The following is a 21,228-nucleotide window of genomic DNA, read 5'->3' as shown; positions in this document are numbered from 1 at the left end:
GTGTAGCAAATAAGGGGGATAAGTAAGAGCACAAGTAGATACTTGGGAGTATGACATTATAACCAGTACAGAAACATGGCTGAAAGAGGGGCAGGTTTGGCAGATCAATATTCCTGGTTACAAGATTTTTGGACAAGACAGAGAGGGGGGTAAAAACGGCGGGGTGGGGGGGAGGGGGGGGTGCGGGTGGTGGTGTCGCAGTACTGATTAAAGACACTATTACAGCGGTGAGGATATGCTGGAAGGATCATCAAATGAGGCCATATGGGTCAAATTGAAAAATAAAAAAGGGGCAATCACACTGCTGGGTGTGTATTATAGACCCCCAAACAGTGGGAGGGAGATAGAAGAGCAAATATGTGGCAAATTGTTGTGAAGTCCAAAAACCATAGGGTAGTAATAGTAGGGGATTTTAACTATCCAAATATTGATTGGGACACATTTAGTGTGAAGGGTATAGAAGGTGCGGAATTCTTGAAATGCATTCAAGAGAACTTTTTTAGACAGTATGTAACAAGCCCAACATGAGAGGGGGCGATCTTGGATTTAGTTTTGGGGAATGAAGCTGGGTAGGTTGAAGGGGTATTAGTGGGGGAGCACTTGGGTGCCAGTGACCATAATTCAGTCAGATTCAAGTTGGTTATGGATAAGGACAAGACTAGGCCTGGAATAAAAGTTCCAAATTGGGGAAAAGCTAATTTTGCTAAGTTAAGGAGTGATTTGACCAGAGTGGACTGGAAACAGCTACCTCTGGGTAAATCAGTGTCGGAACAGTGGGAGGCATTCAAGGAGGAGAACCGGAAGGCTCAGGCCAAACATGTGCCCTTAAAGAAAAAGGGTGGGAATAACAATTCGAGAGCCCCCTGGATGTCTTGGGACTTACAGAGGAGGATAAACAAAAAAAGGGAAGCTTATGTCATATACCGATGGATAAATACTATAGAATCTTTGGAGGAATATAGAAAGTTGAGAGGTAAAATTAAAAAGGATATTAGGAATGCTAAGAGAGAACACGAGAAATTCTTGGCCAGTAAAATGAACGAACACCCAAAGATGTTCGATAAATATATTAAGAGCAAGAGGGTAACTAAAGAAAGGGTAGGGCCTATTAGAGACCATGAGGGTAATCTTTGTGTGGGGGCGGAAGATGTGGGTATGCTTCTTAATGAATACTTTGCGTCTGTTTTCACAAAGGAAAGACGCAATGCAGATACTGCTATCGAGGAGGAGTGTGATATTCTGGATGAAATAAACATAGTGAGAGAGGAAGTATTAAAGGGTTTAGCAGCTTTGAAAGTAGATAAGTCCCCAGGCCCGGATGAAATGCATCCCAGGCCGTTGAGAGAAGTAAAAGAAGAAATAGCAGAGGCCTTGACCATCATTTTCCAGTCCTCTTTGGATTTGGGCATGGTGCCAGAGGACTGGAGGACTGCTAATGTAGTACCCTTGTTTAAGAAGGGAGAAAGGGATAGGCCGAGTAATTACAGGCCTGTCAGCCTAACCTCAGTGGTGGGAAAATTATTGGGAAAAATCTTGAAAGACAGGGTAAATCTACATTTGGAAAAGCAAAGATTAATTAGGAACAGTTAGCATGGATTTGTTAAAGGAAGATCGTGTTTGACTAACCCGATTGAATTTTTTGAGGAGGTAACCAAGAGGATGTGTGTACGATATAGTGTATATGGACTTTAGCAAAGCTTTTGATAAGGTCCCACATAGACGACTGGTCACGAAGGTTAAAGCCCATGGGCAAAGTGGCGAGTTGGATCCAAAATTGGCTTAGAGATAGGAAGCAAAAGGTAATGGTTGATGGGTGTTTTTGTGACTGGAAGGATGTTTCCAGTGGGGTCCCTTGCTTTTTGTGGTATACATCAATGATTTAGATTTGAATATAGGGAGTATGATTAAGAAGTTTGCAGATGACACTAAAATTGGCTGCGTGGTTGATAATGAAGAGGAAAGTTATGGGCTGCAGGAGAATATCAATCTACTGGTCAGGTGGGCAGAGCAGTGACAAATGGAATTTAATTCAGTGAGGTAATGCACTTTGGGAGGGATAATAAGGAAAGGGTATACACATTAAGTGGTAGGCCACTTAATAGTGTAGATGAACAAAGGGACCTTGAAGTGCTTGTCCACAGATCCCTGAAAGTAGCAGGCCAGGTGGATAAGGTGGTTAAGAAGGCATACGGAATGCTTGCCTTTATTGGCCGAGACATAGAATACAAGAGCAGGGAGGTTATGCTTAAATTGTATAATACTCTGGTTAGGCCATAGCTGGAGTACTGCGTGCAGTTCTGGTCGCCGTATTATAGGAAGGATGTGATTGCACGAGAGAGGGTGCAGAGGAGATTTACTAGGATGCTGCCTGGAATGGAGAATCTTAGTTATGAGGACAGATTGGATAGGCTGGGTTTGTTCTCATTGGAACAGAGGAGGTTGAGAGGAGATCTCATTGAGGTGAACAAAATTTTGAGGGGTCTGGATATAGTGGATAGCACATATTTCCATTACGAGGGGGCATAATTTTAGGGTGGTTGGTGGAAGGTTCAGAGGGGATTTAAGGCGGGGCTTCATCACACAAAGGGTTGTGGGGGTCTAGAACTCACTGCCTGGAAGGGTAGTGGATGCAGAAACCCTCACCACATTTAAAAGGTGCTTGGATGGGCATTTGAAGTTCCGCAACCTGCAGGGTTACGGGCCTAGAGCTGGTAATTGGGATTAGACTGGATAACCTCTTGTTGGCTGGCGCAGATACGATGGTAAGTACTGCAGGGAATCTAATACGGCCAGAGTGATCTCCTGGACTAGTTTCGATCACCTGAATGGGTCAGAGAGGAATTTTCCCAGATTTTTTTCCCCCCAATTGCCTGGGTTTTTATCTGGTTTTTGCCTCTCCCAGGCGACCACATGGCTCCAGTTGGGGTGGAGTGTAGAATGTTTCAGAGCAAGGGGTGTCGCAGTTGTGTGAGACGGACTGGTTGGGCTGGGTGCTCTTTACCTTTCCGCCATTGTTCATTGTTCATAGGTTTATATGTCACCTTCAGGGCTGCTGACCGAGGGCCGTGCGGCTCTTTGTCGGCCGGCGCGGACATGATGGGCCGAAATGGCCTCCTTCTGTGCTGTAAGTTTCTGTTTCTATGTTTCTACAGCAAGGGTTAGATACAGAATAAAGCTCCCTCTACACTGTCCCATCAAACACTCCCAGGGCAAGTACAGCACGGGTTAGATACAGAGTAAAGCTCTCTCTCCACAGTCCCAACAAACACATCCAGGGCAGGTACAGCATGGGTTAGGTACAGAGTAAAGCTCCCTCTGCACTGTCCCATCAAACACTCCCAGGGCAGGAACAGCACGGTTTAGGTACAGAGTAAAGATCCCTCTACACTGTCCCATCAAACACTCCCGGGGCAGGTACAGAACAAGTTAGATACAGAGTAAAGCTCCCTCTACACTGTCCCATCAAACACTCCTGGGGCAGGTACAGCAAGGGTTAGGTACAGAGTAAAGCTCCCTCTACACTGTCCCATCAAACACTCCTGGGGCAGGTACAGCACGGGGTTAGATACAGAGTAAAGCTCCCTCTACACCGTCCCATCAAACACTCCCAGGGCATGTACAGCACGGGGTTAGATACAGAGTAAAGCTCCCTCTACACCGTCTCATCAAACACTCCCAGGGCAGGTACAGCACGGGTTAGATACAGAGTAAAGCTCCCTCCACACTGTCCCATCAGCCATCATCATCATAGGCAGTCCCTCGGAATTGAGGAAGACTTGCTTCCACTCTTAAAGTGAGTACTTTGGTGGCTGAATAGTCCAATACGAGAGCCACAGACCCTGTCACAGGTGGGACAGATATTCGTCGAGGGAAGACGGGGGTGGCACTGATTTTCCGCGCGCTCCTTCTGTTGCCCGCACTGACCTCTTCACGCTCGCAGCGTTGAGATTCGAAGAGCTCAATGCCCTCCCGGATGTACTTTCTCCACCTCAGGCGGTCTGCGGCCAGGGTCTCCCAGGTGTTCGTGGTGATGTTGCATTTCACCAGGGAGGCTTTGAGGGTGTCCTTGTAATGTTTCCGCTGCCCACCTTTGGCTCATTAGCCATGAAGGAGCTCCGCATAATGCATTTGCTTAAGGAGTCTCGTGTCTGGCATGTGAACTATGTGGCCTGCCCAGCGAAGCTGATCGAGTGTGGTCAGTGCTTCAATGCTGGGGATGTTGGCCAGGGCGAGGACACTGATGTCGGTGCGTCTGTCCTCCCAGGGGATTTGTAGGATCTTGCGGAGACATCGTTGGTGATATATCTCAAGCGACTTGAGGTGTCTTCTGTACATCGTCCATGCCTCAGATCCATACAGGAGGGTGGGTATTACTACAGCCCTGTAGACCATGAGCTTGGTGGTAGTGTTGAGGGCCTGGTCTTCGAACACTCTTTTCCTCAGGCGGCCGAAGGCTGCACTGGCACTCTGGAGGTGATGTTGAATCTGCTTGTTGAATCTCGATGTTGGGCCTCACGCTTAACATCCGTAAGACAAAGGTCCTCCACCAGCCTGTCCTCGCCGCACAGCACTGCCTCCCCCCACAGTCATCAAGATCCATGGCGCGGCCCTGGACAACGTGTCCCATCAAACACTCCCTGGGCAGGTACAGCACGGGTTAGATACAGAGTAAAGCTCCCTCTACATTGTCCCATCAAACACTCCCAGGGCAGGTACAGCACGGGTTAGATACAGAGTAAAGCTCCCTCTTCACTGTCCCATCAAACACTCCCAGGGCAGGTACAGCACGGGTTAGATACAGAGTAAAGCTCCCTCTGCATTACTGCATCAAACTCACCCAGGGCAGGTACATCTCGCGTTAGATACAGAGTAAAGCTCCCTCTACACTGTCCCATCAAACATTCACAGGGCAGGTACAGCACAGGTTAGATTCAGAGTAAAGCTCGCTCTATACTGTCCCATCAAACACTCCCAGGGCAGGTACAACACAGGTTAGATTCAGAATAAAGCTCCCTCTACACTGTCCCATCAAACACTCCCAGGGCAGGTACAGCACGGGTTAGATACAGAGTAAAGCTCCCTCTACACTGTCCCATCAAACACTCCCAGGACAGGTACAGCACGGTTTAGATACAGAGTAACGCTCCCTCTACACTGCCCCATCAAACTCTCCCAGTGCAGTGTAGGTGGTTTTCACGGGCGTACCGAAAACGCACCTCCTAACACAAGTTCTGGACGATCGGGATTATATGGACAGATCAGACTCAGACACACATTTTTCGGGCTCAACCTAATTGTAAATAAGATTAAGAACACCACTCATAAACATTGCAAAACAGTACAACCATGGCTTATCCAATAAGCCCTGCCATACTAAGTTACCATGGCTTAATAAAAGAACCCTCCCGTGAAATAAACAAACACAGGCCCCCCCCAGCACTAAACCCCTTGGGTTTGGTTGGGACTTACAATCACCCCCTCACACAGCTAAGTGGTCTAGCGGATGTGTAGGCGCAGACAATATGCTCACCCTGATTGCCCGTTGTCTTGCTTGCAGATTCTTCCTGTACGTCTCGCTCCTGGGCTTTTTCCTGGGCTTTCTCCTGAGCTTTTTTCCTGGGCTTTCTTCGGTGAAGCCCAGAACCAGGGGACACAGTCTTAGGATAAGGGATAGGCCATTTAGGACTGAGATGAGGAGAAACTTCTTCACCCAGAGAGTTGTTAACCTGTGGAATTCCCTGCCGCAGAAAGTTGTTGGGGCCAGTTCGTTAGATATATTCAAAAGGGAGTTAGATGTGGCCCTGATGGCTAAAGGGATCAAGGGGTATGGAGAGAAAGCAGTAAAGGGGTACTGAGGTGAATGATCAGCCATGATCATATTGAATGGTGGTGCAGGCTCGAAGGGCCGAATGGCCTACTCCTGCACCTATTTTCTATATTTCTATGTTTCGATGTTTCCTCCTGTGCCGCAGCTTGTTGCAAAGCAGCTCCTTAAATCCTCAAAACCCATCATCTTTTCTCCCGCAAAGACTGACCGATGGATTGACTCAGATGATCTGTCTGGACCCCCCCCGCCCCCGCTGCCCCGGTGGCATGGAGTCGCTCGTAGCCTTTGAAATCTTTGTGAAAAATGATATTTCGTTTTCCCGCACCCAGGCCTTGCATCTGAAGAGACAATGGCTGCTGATACTGGATGTCTGTCGTTTCCTGAGTTGATGGCCCCCATTAGCAGGTCATGGGTTTCGATCTCAAACCGATCTTGCTTAACTGGCTTATCTCCTGGAAGACAATGGCCCGGCCATTTCCTACTTGCACCAGTAATAATACGAAGGCATAGTGTCTCTGAGTTACCTCTCAGGGTATTGTTCCCAGTAATCACTTTAGATGGTGATGACATCAATCGGCCTGGGTTCTCTTCCACCCAGCCCCTCAGTGTGAAATGTCCATTTGTGTTAAGTTCAGAATAACTCCACACGAGACTGTGTTGTATGCTCAAACCATTGTGACCTTGGTCTATTTAATATAACTCCAAAGTGAGGCAGCAGCATGGTGGACTACCTTTTATACCTGCTTGCTCCAGGGTACACAGGTGACCCATAGGTCTCCCACAGGTGTGCCCCCTAGTGGCAAGTCTTACACATTGGTAATGTTTACATACATAACACCACTTCCCCCCAAAGTCTTAGATACAAGTTATTTACAAGTTGAGGCGATCCGGTGCTCTACGTTCCCGGGTTGATCGCCTCAGTTGAAGTCCTGGAATGGGTGAGTCGGTTGGATCATTGTTGCACTGCAGTGCTGCTGGCCTGATCGGACTGTCGGGCATGGTGGGTTCATCCTCGTGGTTGACAGCAAGGTCACTTGCTGGTTGGGTGTGTGTTGGTGGATCATAAATGGTAAGGTCTTCTTCAAACTGTTCTTGGTTGTCCGTGAATCACAGTTTGGTCTGATCCAAGTGCTTCCTGCAATTTCACAACAAACATTCCATTCCCCTCCTTGGCTAAGACAGTTCCAGCAATCCACTTGGGACCGTGACCGTAATTTAGAACAAACACCGGATCATTAATCTCAATGTCACGCGATACCACCGCGCGATCGTGGTATACGTTATGCTGGTAACGCCGGGTTTCTACATGATCATTGAGATCCGGGTGGACTAGGGAGAGCCTGGTTTTGCGTGCTCTCTTCATTAACAATTCTGCAGGGGGAACCCCGGTGAGCGAGTGGGGGCGTGTCCGGTAACTGAGCAAGACCCGAGATAACCAGGTCTGCAAGGAGCTTTCCGTTACGCGTTTCAAGCTCTGCTTGATAGTTTGAACTGCCCGTTCTGCTTGGCCATTGGATGCAGGCTTAAACGGCACAGACCTGACATGCTTAATGCCATTGCGGGTCATGAATTCATTGAATTCTGAGCTGGTGAAACATGGTCCATTGTCACTGACAAGGACCTCGGGCAAACCATGGGCGGCGAACATAGCCCTGAGGCTTTCAATGGTGGCAGTGGATGTACATGATGACATTATTATACATTCAATCCAGTTTGAGTAAGCGTCCACTGCTACTAGAAACATCTTCCCTAAAAAAGGGCCAGCAAAATCTACGTGGACCCTGGACCACAGTTTGGAGGGCTATGACCACAGGCTCAGAGGGGCCTCCTTGGGTGCATGGCTCAACCGTGAGCAAGTGTTACATTGGTGTACGCATGACTCCAATTCGGAGTCAATGCCGGGCCCCAGACTTGCGACCTGGCGATAGCCTTCATCATGACTATGCCTGGGTAGGTACTGTGTAGGTCGCGTATAAACGTTTCCCTGCCTTTTTTGGGCAAAACTACACGATTCCCCCTAGGAGACAATTCGATTGGCTGGACAATTTGTCCTTACGTCGGTGAAACGGCTTAATTTCATCTTGCATTTCCCCGGGAACCGCCGACCAGCTCCCATTAAGGACGCAGCTTTTTACTAGTGATAGCACGGGTCCTGGATAGTCCAGGTCCTGATCTGGCGAGCCGTGACGGGTGACCCCTTGCTCTCAAAAGCATCCATTACCAGAAGCAAGTCTGTGGGTTGTGCCATTTCCACCCCGGTGGTGGTCAATGGTAGCCAACTGAGGGCATCAGCGCAGCTCTCAGTGCCTGGTCTGTGGTGGATTACATAGTCATATGCAGACAATGTTAGTGCCCATCTTTGGATGCGGGATGAAGCATTGGTGTTGATACCTTTGCTTTCTGAGAGCAGTGAAGTGAGCGGTTTGTGATTGGTTTTGAGCTCGAACCGGAGATCAAATAGATATTGGTGCAATTTCTTAACCCCGTATACACATGCCAACGCTTCTTTCTCAACCATATTGTAGGCTCTTTCAGCCTTAGATAAACTTCTGGACGCAAACCCAGTCGTCACCCTTGTGTAGCAATAAATGCAAGGATTCCAGCAAAGTGCTCAACCCCGGTAGAAAGTTACCAAAATAGTTGAGGAGTCCCAGGAACGAACGCAGCTCCATCACATTCTGTGGTCTGGGTGCATTCTTGATGGCCTCCGTCTTGGAGTCCGTGGGTTTGATGCCGTCTGCCACAATCTTTCTCCCCAGAAATTCATCCTCTGGTGTCAGGATAACACACTTGGAGCGTTTCAGCCCGAGTCCCACTCTGTCCAGTCGCTTTAGAACCTCTTCCAGGTTATGCAAGTGTTCCGTGGTGTTGCGACCAGTGATCAAGATATCGTCTTGGAACACCACGGTGCATGGAACCAATTTCAGCAAACTCTCCATGTTCCTCTGGAAGATGGCTGCAGCCGAGCGAATCCCAAAGGGGCATCTGTGGTATATGAACAGTCCTTTGTGCGTGTTGATGCACGTCAACTTCTTTGACGGGTTCAGCCAACTCCTGTGTCATGTAAGCAGAGGTTAGGTCTAGCTTGGTGAACGACTTCCCCCCCTGCTAGCGTTGTGAATCGGTCCTCCGCTTTGGGTAGTGGGTACTGGTCCTGTCACGAGATTCGGTTGATCGGCACCTTGTAGTCCCCGCAGATTCTGACCGTCCCATCACTCTTTAGCATCGGCACGATTGGACTGGCCCACTCGTTGAACTCGACTGGTGATATGATTCCCTCTCGTTGAAGTCTGTCCAGCTCGATTTCGACTTTCTCTCGCATCATATATGGGACCGCTCGGGCCTTGTGATGAATGGGTCGTGCATCAGGAACAAGATGAATCTGCACTTTGGCGCCTGTGAAGTTTCCGATGCTAGGCTCAAATAACGCCCGGAATTTGTTTAGCACTTGGGCGCACGAGGAGTCATCCACCGAAGACAGTGCTTTGATACCGTTCCAGTTCCATCGGATCTTTCCGAGCCAGCTTCTGCCGAACAGCGTTGGGCCATCGCCTGGTACAATCCATAGTGGTAAATCATGCACCATCCCGTCGTACGATACTTTCACTGCTGCACTGCCAATGACTGGTATGAGTGCTTTGGTGTAAGAGTGTAGCAGTGTATGAATTGGGCTCAGTTTTGGCCTTTGTGCCTTGTTGCCCCACAGTTTCTCAAAAGCCTTCTGGCTCATAATTGATTGACTCGCCCCCGTGTCCAATTCCATAGAGACTGGAATGCCATTTAGTTTGACTTTTAACATTATCGGAGGGCTTTCGGTGGTGAAGGTGTGTATTCCATACACTTGCTCTTCATCCTCAGGTTGAGTTGCCTCTCCTGCTCGTTCAGTGTGATCCACGCCTGATCGGTCGTCCTCTGCTGACTCTGCCACGTGGTGAGTCAGAGGTCGCTTGCACATTCACCCCATTGTTCCACAGCCCATGCACACAAAGTGCTTGAATCAACATTGATGGGCTCTATGACTGACCCTGCAGCGCCAGCATGGTGTGAATGGATTCGCATTAGCACGCCACAGCGGCCTCTGAGTCACCCTAGGCTTGGCCTCTGCGGTCGTCTGGGCCCTGCCCTGTACAGTTCTGCCTGCTGAAGGCATTATTTTATGCACAGTACTTGCCGGTGAGCTATGATGCTGTGAAGATAGCTGTTTCGTGTTGTCACTCGTGGATATGAAGGCCTGGGCTATCGTGATGGCCTCGCTCAGATCGAAGGATTCGACAGACAGCAGTTTGCGAAGAATGACCTCGTGGCCGATTCCAAGCACGAAAAAATCCTGCAACATTTCGCCAAAGATCCTGCAAATTCACACAGTCCCACGAGGCGTCTTAGGTCAGCGACAAAGCTCGCCACGTTCAGGCCCTCAGAGCGATGGTGCGCGTAAAAGCGATACCTGGCCATTAAGATGCTCTCCTTCGGCTGGAGGTGTTCCCGAGCCAACGCACACAGCTCTGTGTAAGTCTTGTCCACTAGTTTGTCCAGTGCCAGCAGATTTTTGAGGAGGCCATCTATCGAAGACCCACATACGGTGAGGAGAATCGCCCTGCACTTGATCGCCGCCTCAGCCGTGTCCAGCTCATTGGAGACGAAGTACTGGTCGAGATGTTCAACGAAGGCTTCCAAATCATCACCCTCAGCAAATCTCTCACGAATACCAATGGCAGCAATTTTCGCATGAAGGTTTGTGATCTGTAACTCGTCGCCAGTTGTTAAGTTCAGAATAACTCCACGAGACTGTGTTGTATGCTCAAACCATTGTGACCTTGGTCTATTTAATATAACTCCAAAATGAGGCAGTAGCATGGTGGACTGCCTTTTATACTGCTTGCCCCAGGGTACACAGGTGACCCATAGGTCTCCCACAGGTGCGCCCCCTAGTGGCAAGTCTTACACATAGGTGAGGTTCACATACATAACAGTTTGCATATGAATGCACCTTAGTGCCACCCCCACAAGCTTGAAATTCATTCTTGGGGTTTTGGATTTAAGGATTTAAAGTATTGTTCATAAAAATGGTCAGAGAGCTGGTGCTACAGCAGGTACAGCACGGGGTTAGATACAGAGTAAAGCTCCCTCTACACTGTCCCATCAAACACTCCAGGGGCAGGTACAGCACGGGGTTAGATACAGAGTAAAGCTCCCTCTACACTGTCCCATCAAACACTCCCAGGGCAGGTACAGCACGGATTGGATACAGAGTAAAGCTCCCTCTACACTGTCCCATCAAACACTCCAGGGGCAGGTACAGCACGGGGTTAGATACAGACTAAAGCTCCCTCTACACTGTCCCATCAAACACTCCCAGGGCAGGTACAGCACGGATTGGATACAGAGTAAAGCTCCCTCTACACTGTCCCATCAAACACTCCAGGGGCAGGTACAGCACGGGGTTAGATACAGACTAAAGCTCCCTCTACACTGTCCCATCAAACACTCCCAGGGCAGGTACAGCACGGATTGGATACAGAGTAAAGCTCCCTCTACACTGTCCCATCAAACACTCCCAGGGCAGGTACAGCACGGGTTAGATACAGAGTAAAGCTCCCTCTACACTGACCCATCAAACATTCCCAGGGCATGTACTGCATGGGGTTAGATACAGAGTAAAGCTCCCTCTACACTCTCCCATCAAACACTCCCAGGGCAAGTACAGCATCGGTTAGATACAGAGTAACGCTCCCTCTACACTGACCCATCAAACACTCCCAGGGCATGTATAACATGGGGTTAGATACAGAGTAAAGCTCCTTCTACACTGTCCCATCAAACACTCCCAGGGCAGGTACAGCATGGGTTAGATGCAGAGTAAAGCTCCCTCTACACTCTCCCATCAAACACTCCCAGGGCAGGTACAGCACGGATTAGATACAGAGTAAAGCTCCCTCTGCACTCTCCCATCAAACACTCCCAGGGCAAGTACAGCACGAGTTAGATACAGAGTAAAGCTCCCTCTACACTGTCCCATCAAACACTCCCAGGGCAGGTACAGCACGGGTTAGATACCGAGTAAAGCTCCCTCTACACTGTCCCATCAAACACTCCCAGGGCAGGTACAGCACGGGTGAGATACCGAGTACAGCTCCCTCGACACTGTTCCATCAAACACTCCCAGGGCAGGTACAGCACGGGTTAGATACAGAGTAAAGCTCCCTCTACACTCTCCCATCAAACACTCCCAGGGCAAGTACAGCACGAGTTAGATACAGAGTAAAGCTCCCTCTACACTGTCCCATCAAACACTCCCAGGGCAGGTACAGCACGGGTTAGATACCGAGTAAAGCTCCCTCTACACTGTCCCATCAAACACTCCCAGGGCAGGTACAGCACGGGTTAGATACCGAGTACAGCTCCCTCAACACTGTTCCATCAAACACTCCCAGGGCAGGTACAGCACGGGTTAGATACAGAGTAAACATTTTGACACCAACTCAAGTGAGGAGAAATTAGGACTGGTGACCAAAAGCTTGATCAAAGAGGTAGGTTTTCCAGAAGTTTGGGAGAATGGTATTTCATTCACGAGGCAATGATCTGCATCCACCGGCACACAATCAGCAGTACACAATGGCTTTTTCAGGCAAAGTTCAGAAAAGGAGAGGTAAAGTGAGTGACCCAGCTGGAAGTGCACGATAGGAAGGCTCATATTTCTGTGGGTTTTAAAAAATTCGATCCTGGGATGTGGGCATCGCTGGCAAGACCGGCATTTATTGCCCATCCCTAATTAGAAATATAGAAACATAGAAAATAGGAGCAGTAGTAGGCCATTCGGCTCTTCAAGTCTGCACCGCCATTCAATATGATCATGGCTGATCCTCTATCTCAACACCATATTCCCGCTTTTTCCCTATACCCCTTAATTGCCCTCGAGAAGGTGGTGGTGAGCTGCCTTCTTGAACTGCTGCAGTCCGTGTGGTGAAGGTGCTCCCACAGTGCTGTTAGGGAGGGAGTTCCAGGAATTTGACCCAGTGATGATGAAGGAACGGCCGATATATTTCCAAGTCAGGATGGTGTGTGACTTGGAGGGGAACTTGGAGGTGGTGGTGTTCCCATGCGCCTGCTGCCCTTGTCCTTCTAGGTGGTAGAGGTCGTGGGTTTTGGAGGTGCTGCCGAAGAAGCCTTGGCGAGTTGCTGCAGTGCATCTTGTAGATGGTGCACACTGCAGCCACGGTGCGCCGGTGGTGGAGGGAGTGAGTGTTGAAGGTGGTGGATGGGGTGCCGATCAAGTGGGCTGCTTTGTCCTGGATGGTGTCGAGCTTCTTGAGTGTTGTTGGAGCTGCACTCATCCAGGCAAGTGGAGAGTATTCCATCACACTCCTGACTTGTGCCTTGTAGATGGTGGAAAGGCTTTGGGGAGTCAGGAGATGAGACACTCGCCGCAGAATACCCAGCCTTTGACCCGATCTTGTAGCCACAGTATTTATGTGACTGGTCCAGTTAAGTTTCTGGTCAATGGTGACCCCCAGGATGTTGATGGTGGGGGATTCGTCGATGGTAATGCCATTGAATGTCAACGGTCGGTAGTTAGACTCACCCTTGCTGGAGATGGTCATTGCCTGGTACTTGTGTGGCACAAATGTTATTTGCCACTTCTTAGCCCAAGCCTGAATGCCATCCAGGTCTTGCCTTATTATCTGGGGAGTTGCGAATGTAACTGAACACTGTGGAAAGCAGTGACAGGATCGGTCCAAATCAGCATGGATTTATGAAAGGGAAATCATGTTTGACAAATCTTCTAGAATTTTTTGAGGATGTAACTAGTGAGAGAACCAGTGGATGTGGGGTATTTGGACTTTCAAAAGGCTTTTGACAAGGTGCCACACAAGAGATTGGTGTGCAAAATCAAAGCACATGGTATTGGGGTAATGTATTGATGTGGATAGAGAACTGGTTGGCAGACAGGAAGCAGAGAGTCGGGATAAACGGGTCCTTTTCAGAATGGAAGGCAGTGACTAGTGGGGTGCCGCAGGGTTCAATGCTAGGACCCCAGCTATTTACAATATACATCAATGATTTAGATGAAGGAATTGAGTATAATATCTCCAAGTTTGCAGATGACATTAAGCTGGGTAGTGCTGTGAGCTGTGAGGAGGACGCTAAGAGACTGTAGGGTTACTTGGACAGGTTAGGTGAGTGGGCAAATGCATGGCAGATGCAGTATAATGTGGATAAATGTGAGGTTATCCACTTTGGAGGCAAAAACACGAAGGCAGAATATTATCTGAATGGTGACAGATTAGGAAAAGGGGAGTTGCAACGAGACTTGAGTGTCATGGTACATCAGTCATTGAAAGTTGGCATACAGGTACAGCAGGCGGTGAAGAAGGCAAATGGCATGTTGGCTTTCATAGCTAGGGGATTTGAGTATCGGAGCAGGGAGGTCTTACTTGTACAGGGCCTTGGTGAGGCCTCACCTGGAATATTGTGTTCAGTTTTAGTCTCCTAATCTGAGGAAGGACATTCTTGCTATTGAGGAAGTGCAGCGAAGGTTCACCAGACTTATTCCCGGGATGGCAGGACTGACATATGAGGAGAGACTGGATCGATTGGGCCTGTATTCACTGGAGTTTAGAAGGATGAGACGGGATCTCATAGAAACATATCAAATTCTGACGGGACTGGACAGGTTCGATGCAGGATGAATGTTCCCGATGTTGGGGAAGTCCAGAACCAGGGGTCACAGTACAAGGATAAGGGGTAAGCCATTTAGGACTGAGATGAGGAGAAACTTCTTCACTCAGAGAGTTGTTAACCTGTGGAATTCTCTACCGCAGAGAGTTGTTGAGGCCAGTTCATTGGATATATTCAAGAGGGAGTTAGATATGGCCCTTACGGCTAAAGGGATCAAGGGGTATGGAAAGCAGGAAAGGGGTACTTGGGTGAATGATCAGCCATGATCTTATTGAATGGTGGTGCAGGCTCGAAGGGCCGAATGGCCTACTCCTGCACCTATTTTCTATGTTTCTATGTTTTTATATTTCTGTGCAATTATCAGCGAACATCCCCACTTCTGACCTCATGATGGAGGGAATGTCATTGATGACGCAGCTGAAGATGGTTGGAACTAGGACACTAACCTATTAAATTCATCTTATCGAAACGTATAAGATTATGAGGGGGCTTGACAAGGTGGATGCAGAGAGGATATTTTCACTGATAGGGGAGACTAGAACTAGGGGGCAGCCCATTTAAAACTGAGATGAGGAGGAATTTCTTCTCTCAGAGAGTTGTAAATCTGTGGAATTCGCTGCCTCAGAGAGCTGTGGAAGCTGGGTTATTGAATAAATTTAAGACAGGAGTAGATAGTTTCTTAACCGATAAGGGAATAAGGGGTTATGGGGAGCGGGCAGGGAAGTGGACCTGAGTCCATGATCGGATCAGCCATGATCGTATTAAATGGCGGAGCAGGCTCGAGGGGCCCTATGGCCTACTCCTGCTCCTAGTTCTTATGTTCCTATGTCCTGAGGCTGAGATGATTGACCTCCAACAACCACAACCATCTTTCTTTGTGCTAGGTATGACTCCAGCCAGTGGAGAGTTTTCCCCCTGATTCCCTTTGACTTCAGTTTTACTAGGGCTCCTTGATGCCACACTTGTTCACATGCTGCCTTGATGTCCAGGGCAGTCACTCTCACCTCACCTCTGGAATTCAGCTCTTTTGTCCATGTTTGGACCAAGGCTGTAATGAGGTCTGGAGCTGAGTGATCCTGGCGGAACCCAAACTGGACATCGGTGAGAAGGTTGTTGGTGAGTAAATGCACTTGATAGCGCTGTCGACGACACCTTCCATCGCTTTGCTGATGATTGAGAGTAGACTGATGGGGCGGTAATTGGCTGGATTGGATTTGTCCTGCTTTTTATGGACAGGACATACCTGGGCAGTTTTCCACATTGTCGGGTAGATGCCAGTGTTGTAGCTGTCCTGGAACAGCTTGGCTAGAGGCGCGGCTAGTTCTGGAGCACAAGACTTCAGCACGACAGCCGGGATATTTTCGGGACCCATAGCCTTTGCTGTAGCCAGTGCACTCAGCCATTTCTTGGTATCATGTGGAGTGAATCGAATTGGCTGAAGACTGGCTTCTGTGATGGTGGGGACCTCAGGAGGAGGCTGATATGGATCATGCACTCAGCACTTCTGGCTGAAGATGGTTGTAAATGCTTCAGCCTTGTCTTTTGCACTCATGTGCTGGGCTCCGCCATCATTGATGATGGGGATATTCATGGAGCCTCCTCCTCCCGTTAGTTGTATAATGGTCCACCACCATTCACGACTGGATGTGGCAGGACTGCAGAGCTTTGATCTGATCTGTTCATCGCTTAGCTCTGTCTATAGCATTTTACTTTCGCCGTTTAGCATGCATGTCGTCCTGTGTTGTAGCTTCCCCAGGTTGGCACCTCATTTTTAGGTTCGCCTGATGCTGCTCCTGGCATGCTCTTCTACACTCCTCATTGAACCAGGGTTGGTCCCCTGGCTTGATGATAATGGTAGAGTGAGGGATATGCCGGGCCATGAGGTTACAGATTGTGGTGGAATACACTTCTGCTGCTGCTGATGGCCCACAGCGCCTCATGGATGCCCAGTTTTGAGCTGCTAGATCGGTTCTGAATCTATCCCATTTAGCATGGTGGTAGTGCCACACAACACATGGAGCGTGTCCTCAGTGTGAAGATGGGACTTTGTCTCCACAAGGACTGTGCGGTGGTCACTGCTACCAATACTGTCATGGACAGATGCATCTGTAACAGGTAGATTGCGGAGGACGAGGTCAAACAGGTTTTTCACTCGTGTTGGTTCTCTCACCACCTGTCGCAGGCCCAGTCTGGCAGCTATGTCCTTCAGGACTCAGCCAGCTTGGTCAATAGGGGGCTACCGAGCCACTCTTGGTGATGGACATTGAAGTCCCCCACCCAGAGTAGGCAAAGAAAGTAGAAACAATTAGCTCTCAGTTAATTAGAGCTTGTCAGTGTTCTAGAGCAAAGTCAATCCCTGAGGTGAACCACCTCCCATAGAAAACCTCCAGTGGTTTGGCATGACTCATGGGCTCAATTCTTCCAGGGCGAATAACGTCAGATTCGCGAAGCACGTCATTGCTGATGCGCCAATCGGCCAGCGGGTTCAGGTGAACAAGACATATTCTGTGAGTTGCGAATCTCCAGAACTTGATAGTCGCTTTTCACCGCTCCGCCGTGGTTCACACAAACAGCTTCCCGCTCTTCGCCTCTCAGTTATTTTTAAGAACTTGCTGGAGTTGTACTGTAATTAACCATTAAACTCGCCGCAGAAAGTAACAACATAAGTACCCTTTAAACGATGTGATAATTGTTAATGCAATACTAATCCATCTCTCCGGTCCAGAAAGAACAAACTTGCATTTATATAGCGCCTTTCGCGACCTCAGGATGTCCCAAAGTGCTTTACAGCCAATAAAGTCCTTTGGAAGTGCAGTCACTGTTGTATTGTGGGAACAATTTACACTCTTTCCTGCAGGTAGTAAATTGTTCTTAAATTTTTTTTGAAAATTTCAAATGTAAATATTTTTCTTACTTTTCCTTCCTGTCTCTTTTTCCTCTCTCTCTTAATCCAATCTTTCTCCCCCTCTTTTTATTTCTCTTTCTGTACCTGATTTGACTCTGATTCACCCTCGTTCCTTCCCTGTCATTCTGTTATTTTCTCCTCATTCCTTAAATCTCATTAGTTAAGGGGCTACACCGTTGGTCCCATCATTCACTGAGGTACCAGATGGCCCGTTGCCCTCGCCACAGCGTTATCAGCTCTCACTGCCAGCAAGTTATATGTGATCTAAAAGGTGCAGGGTAAAGTCTGACTAACGGCGTATGCTGTGAGATGTCACCGCTCCAGCAAGATTTGGCCCAATGTTTCCCTTAAGACTCGTGCGGCACAACATAATTTTTTTTTAAATATTTATTTTTCCCAGTTTTTGATTTTTTTTTCTCTCCCTTTTTGGGTTAGGTCCATCCCACCCCATCCCAAACGCGATGCGTCATTCCTTGACAGAGGAGGTAAGAGATTGACTTTGACCGTGACACGTGACTTTCTGCCAGTGCTCCTCCATGTTATGTATGCAACACCTTGTAACCAGCATTCTACCGCCACCAGAGGGCACATCTGTTGGAGTCCCAAGGGATCCAAGCATCCCTTGGGAGCACTGCATATAAGCAGGCCTCCCATGCTGTGCCAGCACTCTGGAGTCAGAATAAAGAGACTAAGGTCACACTTACTCACGTCCACAGTACTCGGTCACATTGCTTTATTTGAGATATAACACTCAGTAGCCAGTTGTTAATAAAGGCTTCTGCCTCACACCTCTACTTGGAGCCTCTGTCAATGGGCTCAGGTGATATTGGGAGCTCACTGTATCGAGAGCGAAACCATAACCTACCAATCCACGGTCCCAGGTGTTGGTCCTGCACCCCAAAATGTTACAGCACGAGGCCATCTGAACACACCGATAGTTCTGGTGGAAAAACTTACCTAACTACTCACTGCAAACTGCAGGGTAGTAGTCACTGCCTTGCCTCCAACTATTCATGCTCAGCTGAGAAAGCAGTTGAAGGATCCTTGATGAATGTATCTGTCGGATGAGACTCTCCGACAATCTCCTCAGCCCCGTGACTTGTGGGGCCTGCTAAAGCTTGAGTTGGTGTCAATAAAGGCTCCTAAATCCAGTTGAAAATGTGGCTTTCAGAGCTCGGACAAGTCTTTTTGTAATATATACTTAACATAAGAACATAAGAAATAGGAGCAGGAGTAGGCCATACGGCCCCTCGAGCCTGCTCTGCCATTCAATAAAATCATGGCTGATCTGATCATGAACTCAGGTCCACTTCCCCGCCCGCTCCCCATAACCCCTTATCCCCTTATCGCTTAAGAAACTGTCTATTTCTGTCTTAAATTCTGTCTTCTTTTTGTTTTCACCACAGATTCTACAAGCCCCTCTGAAACCAGGCTAGACTTTCTCCTTTCGAATAAGGAAGATCAGAACACTCCAACAGTCATCCAAGAAGCGAACTTGTGGCTGTACTTTAAGATAGTCCCATCAGCTTTGGAGGCAGGCAAGCAGAGAAGGACTGTGAAAATATTTGTGAGGGGCCAAGGGGATTTAGGCCGCACACTGATCAGTGTCAAAGAGCTTGATGTCACCAGGAGCGGTTGGCACACCTTCCTGGTGACAGATGCCATCCAAGGCCTCTTCAGCAGGGGAGATAAGAGGTTAACCTTTGACCTTGAATGTGAAGACTGTAGCACTGCCAATGGGAGCCCGGCGTTTAGCCATTTCAGCGATGAATCCCACCAGTATTTCTTAAAAGTAAAGATCAGTGTCACGGAAGGTAGCCACCACATCCAGAAGCGAGGAATCGAGTGTAGTGGGAAGACGAGGCTCTGCTGCAAAAAAGAGCTGTACGTGGATTTCCGAAACATTGGTTGGGATGACTGGATTATAGCGCCGCGTGGTTACTATAGCAACTACTGCGTGGGCTCTTGCCCGTCCTACATGGCTGGGGCCCCTGGTGTTGCAGCATCGTTCCACACCGCAGTGTTCAACATCTACAAGATAAACGGTATGGAGCCGGTGATCTCTTGCTGCATTCCTACACACTTCAGCAGGGCCTCCATCCTGTACTTCGATGGGCAGCAGAACATCATGAAAAGGGACATCCCTGATATGGTTGTCGAGGAATGCGGCTGCACTTAAGAGGGCGCCACCCCAGGGTATAAATGGTGTGCTTTCAAACCACCTTTTGTATTTTCAACTGTCCCATCAAGAAATTTATCACAACCTGCTCCAACACCTGACTCCTAGCACTGGAAATGTTTCAATAATAAGGGGTGGGCCAATTCTGTTTCTTGGCTGTTTGCTTTAAGTTGCTCTTTTGCGGGGCTTTTTTTCTACCTCTTGCATGGTGATGAATGTTTTGAGGTATTAAACTCGGTTAAAGTCAAGCTTCAGATTACTTTTGGCGAAAGATAGGTTTCTTGCATTGTTTGGTGAAGAGTAAATCGCAGACATGCCAACCCTAGCGATTTCAAAGTAAAATTAAGCCTCACTTATATGACCTCGCGACAGAACTGTCAAATCTCGCGATTTCCCCCCCCCCCCCCCCCCGCTCCCCTCGCAAAGCTGGTCGCGCTCACATCGTGCTGTCAGTAATCGGTTCGTGGTGGCCGAGTGCGCTTTCTGTCCGGGAGCAACGGTCGGGGAATGTGCTTCGTGTCCGGGAAGCACCAGATGCTCTTTGCATTCAAATTTTTATCCGCGCGCTCTCTCGCCCCCTATTTTGTGCACAGGAAGATCCCACAAGCCGCATTACGATAAATGGAGAGAGCCAGGCCGCGGAGACAGTTGAACTGCTACGAATGCAGCACCATCTGGGTGAATGAAGGACGGCTCCCGGTTCAACATAAATATGCCATTTTCAGATGCAGTAACATAGGTTTTGTAATGATCTGTGACCTGTTAGAGATTAAATAAGTCACTAATGAGGTTTATAAACCAACTATCAATATATCTAATACAAAAGCAAAATACTGCGCATGCTGAAAATCTGAAATAAAAACAAAATGCTGGAAATCTCAGCGGGTCAGGCAGCATTTGTGGAGGGAGAAACAGAGTTAACGTGTCAGCTTGATGACCCTTCGTCAATATATCTATATTGGTTTATGTTTAGAAAAAAAAGCAACTCATGATTTCTATACCAAATCTCGTTATTTTTAAGAGTTTGTCTCCTGATTTATGAGGCGGTGTCATGTCTTAAATTGTGGCTTTATTTTAGTGCAATCCAAAACAAGGAGTACTTAATATTGCCATACCTTACTTGCCTAGTCTGGCCTTACTAACTGGGATTTCCAAAGTACTTTTGTCCCGATAAGGATAAGGCAAAAAAAATTTCAAACAGATCGTCTCAGGTAGTCCCACCAATGATTTGGGATATCCTCACTGTTACCGCAACAGGCTGCTTCCAGTAGCAGCCAGTTATTTGACATTGCTATAAGGGTAGATAATATCAACATTTATGGGCTGTTCACTGCCTGTGCTTTGTTGCTTCCAACAAGCAAACAGCACAGTGTACGGGAAACCTCTCACAAGACACACTGTGGGCTAGATTTTTGGTTTTCGGCGAAAATGATAGTTTTACGTCAAACTTACCGTTTCCGCTGTGCTACCATTTTCAGGCCTAGCTTTTGGCCTTTACGGCATCGGTAAAGTCGGCATTGCACAAGGATTCGCGGCGCAAACCGCAAGTTTCGGCAACTTTAGTCCGGGGCCGGTAGCGCTGCGAGAGAGGCCTTGGGAGGGGACAAAAAAATTGCAAAAAACATTCACAAAACATTCAAG

General features: G+C 48.3%; 1 protein-coding gene across 1 annotated transcript in view; it reads left to right on the top strand.

Moving 5' to 3' along the window:
- Positions 1 to 19,587, top strand: part of LOC139240808 (inhibin beta B chain-like) — a 42,298-nt gene extending 22,711 nt beyond the window's left edge. The window contains exon 3 of the mRNA XM_070869286.1: positions 18,815 to 19,587. Coding sequence (XP_070725387.1) covers positions 18,815 to 19,587 — 773 coding nt within the window. The remainder of the gene's footprint in view (positions 1 to 18,814) is intronic.
- The last annotated feature ends 1,641 nt before the right edge of the window (positions 19,588 to 21,228 follow it).

The sequence above is a fragment of the Pristiophorus japonicus genome, chromosome X, assembly GCF_044704955.1.
Source record: "Pristiophorus japonicus isolate sPriJap1 chromosome X, sPriJap1.hap1, whole genome shotgun sequence".
Lineage (NCBI taxonomy): Eukaryota > Metazoa > Chordata > Chondrichthyes > Pristiophoridae > Pristiophorus > Pristiophorus japonicus.
Note: the sequence above shows the minus strand (reverse complement) of the source record. Positions and strands in the feature narration are given on the sequence as shown.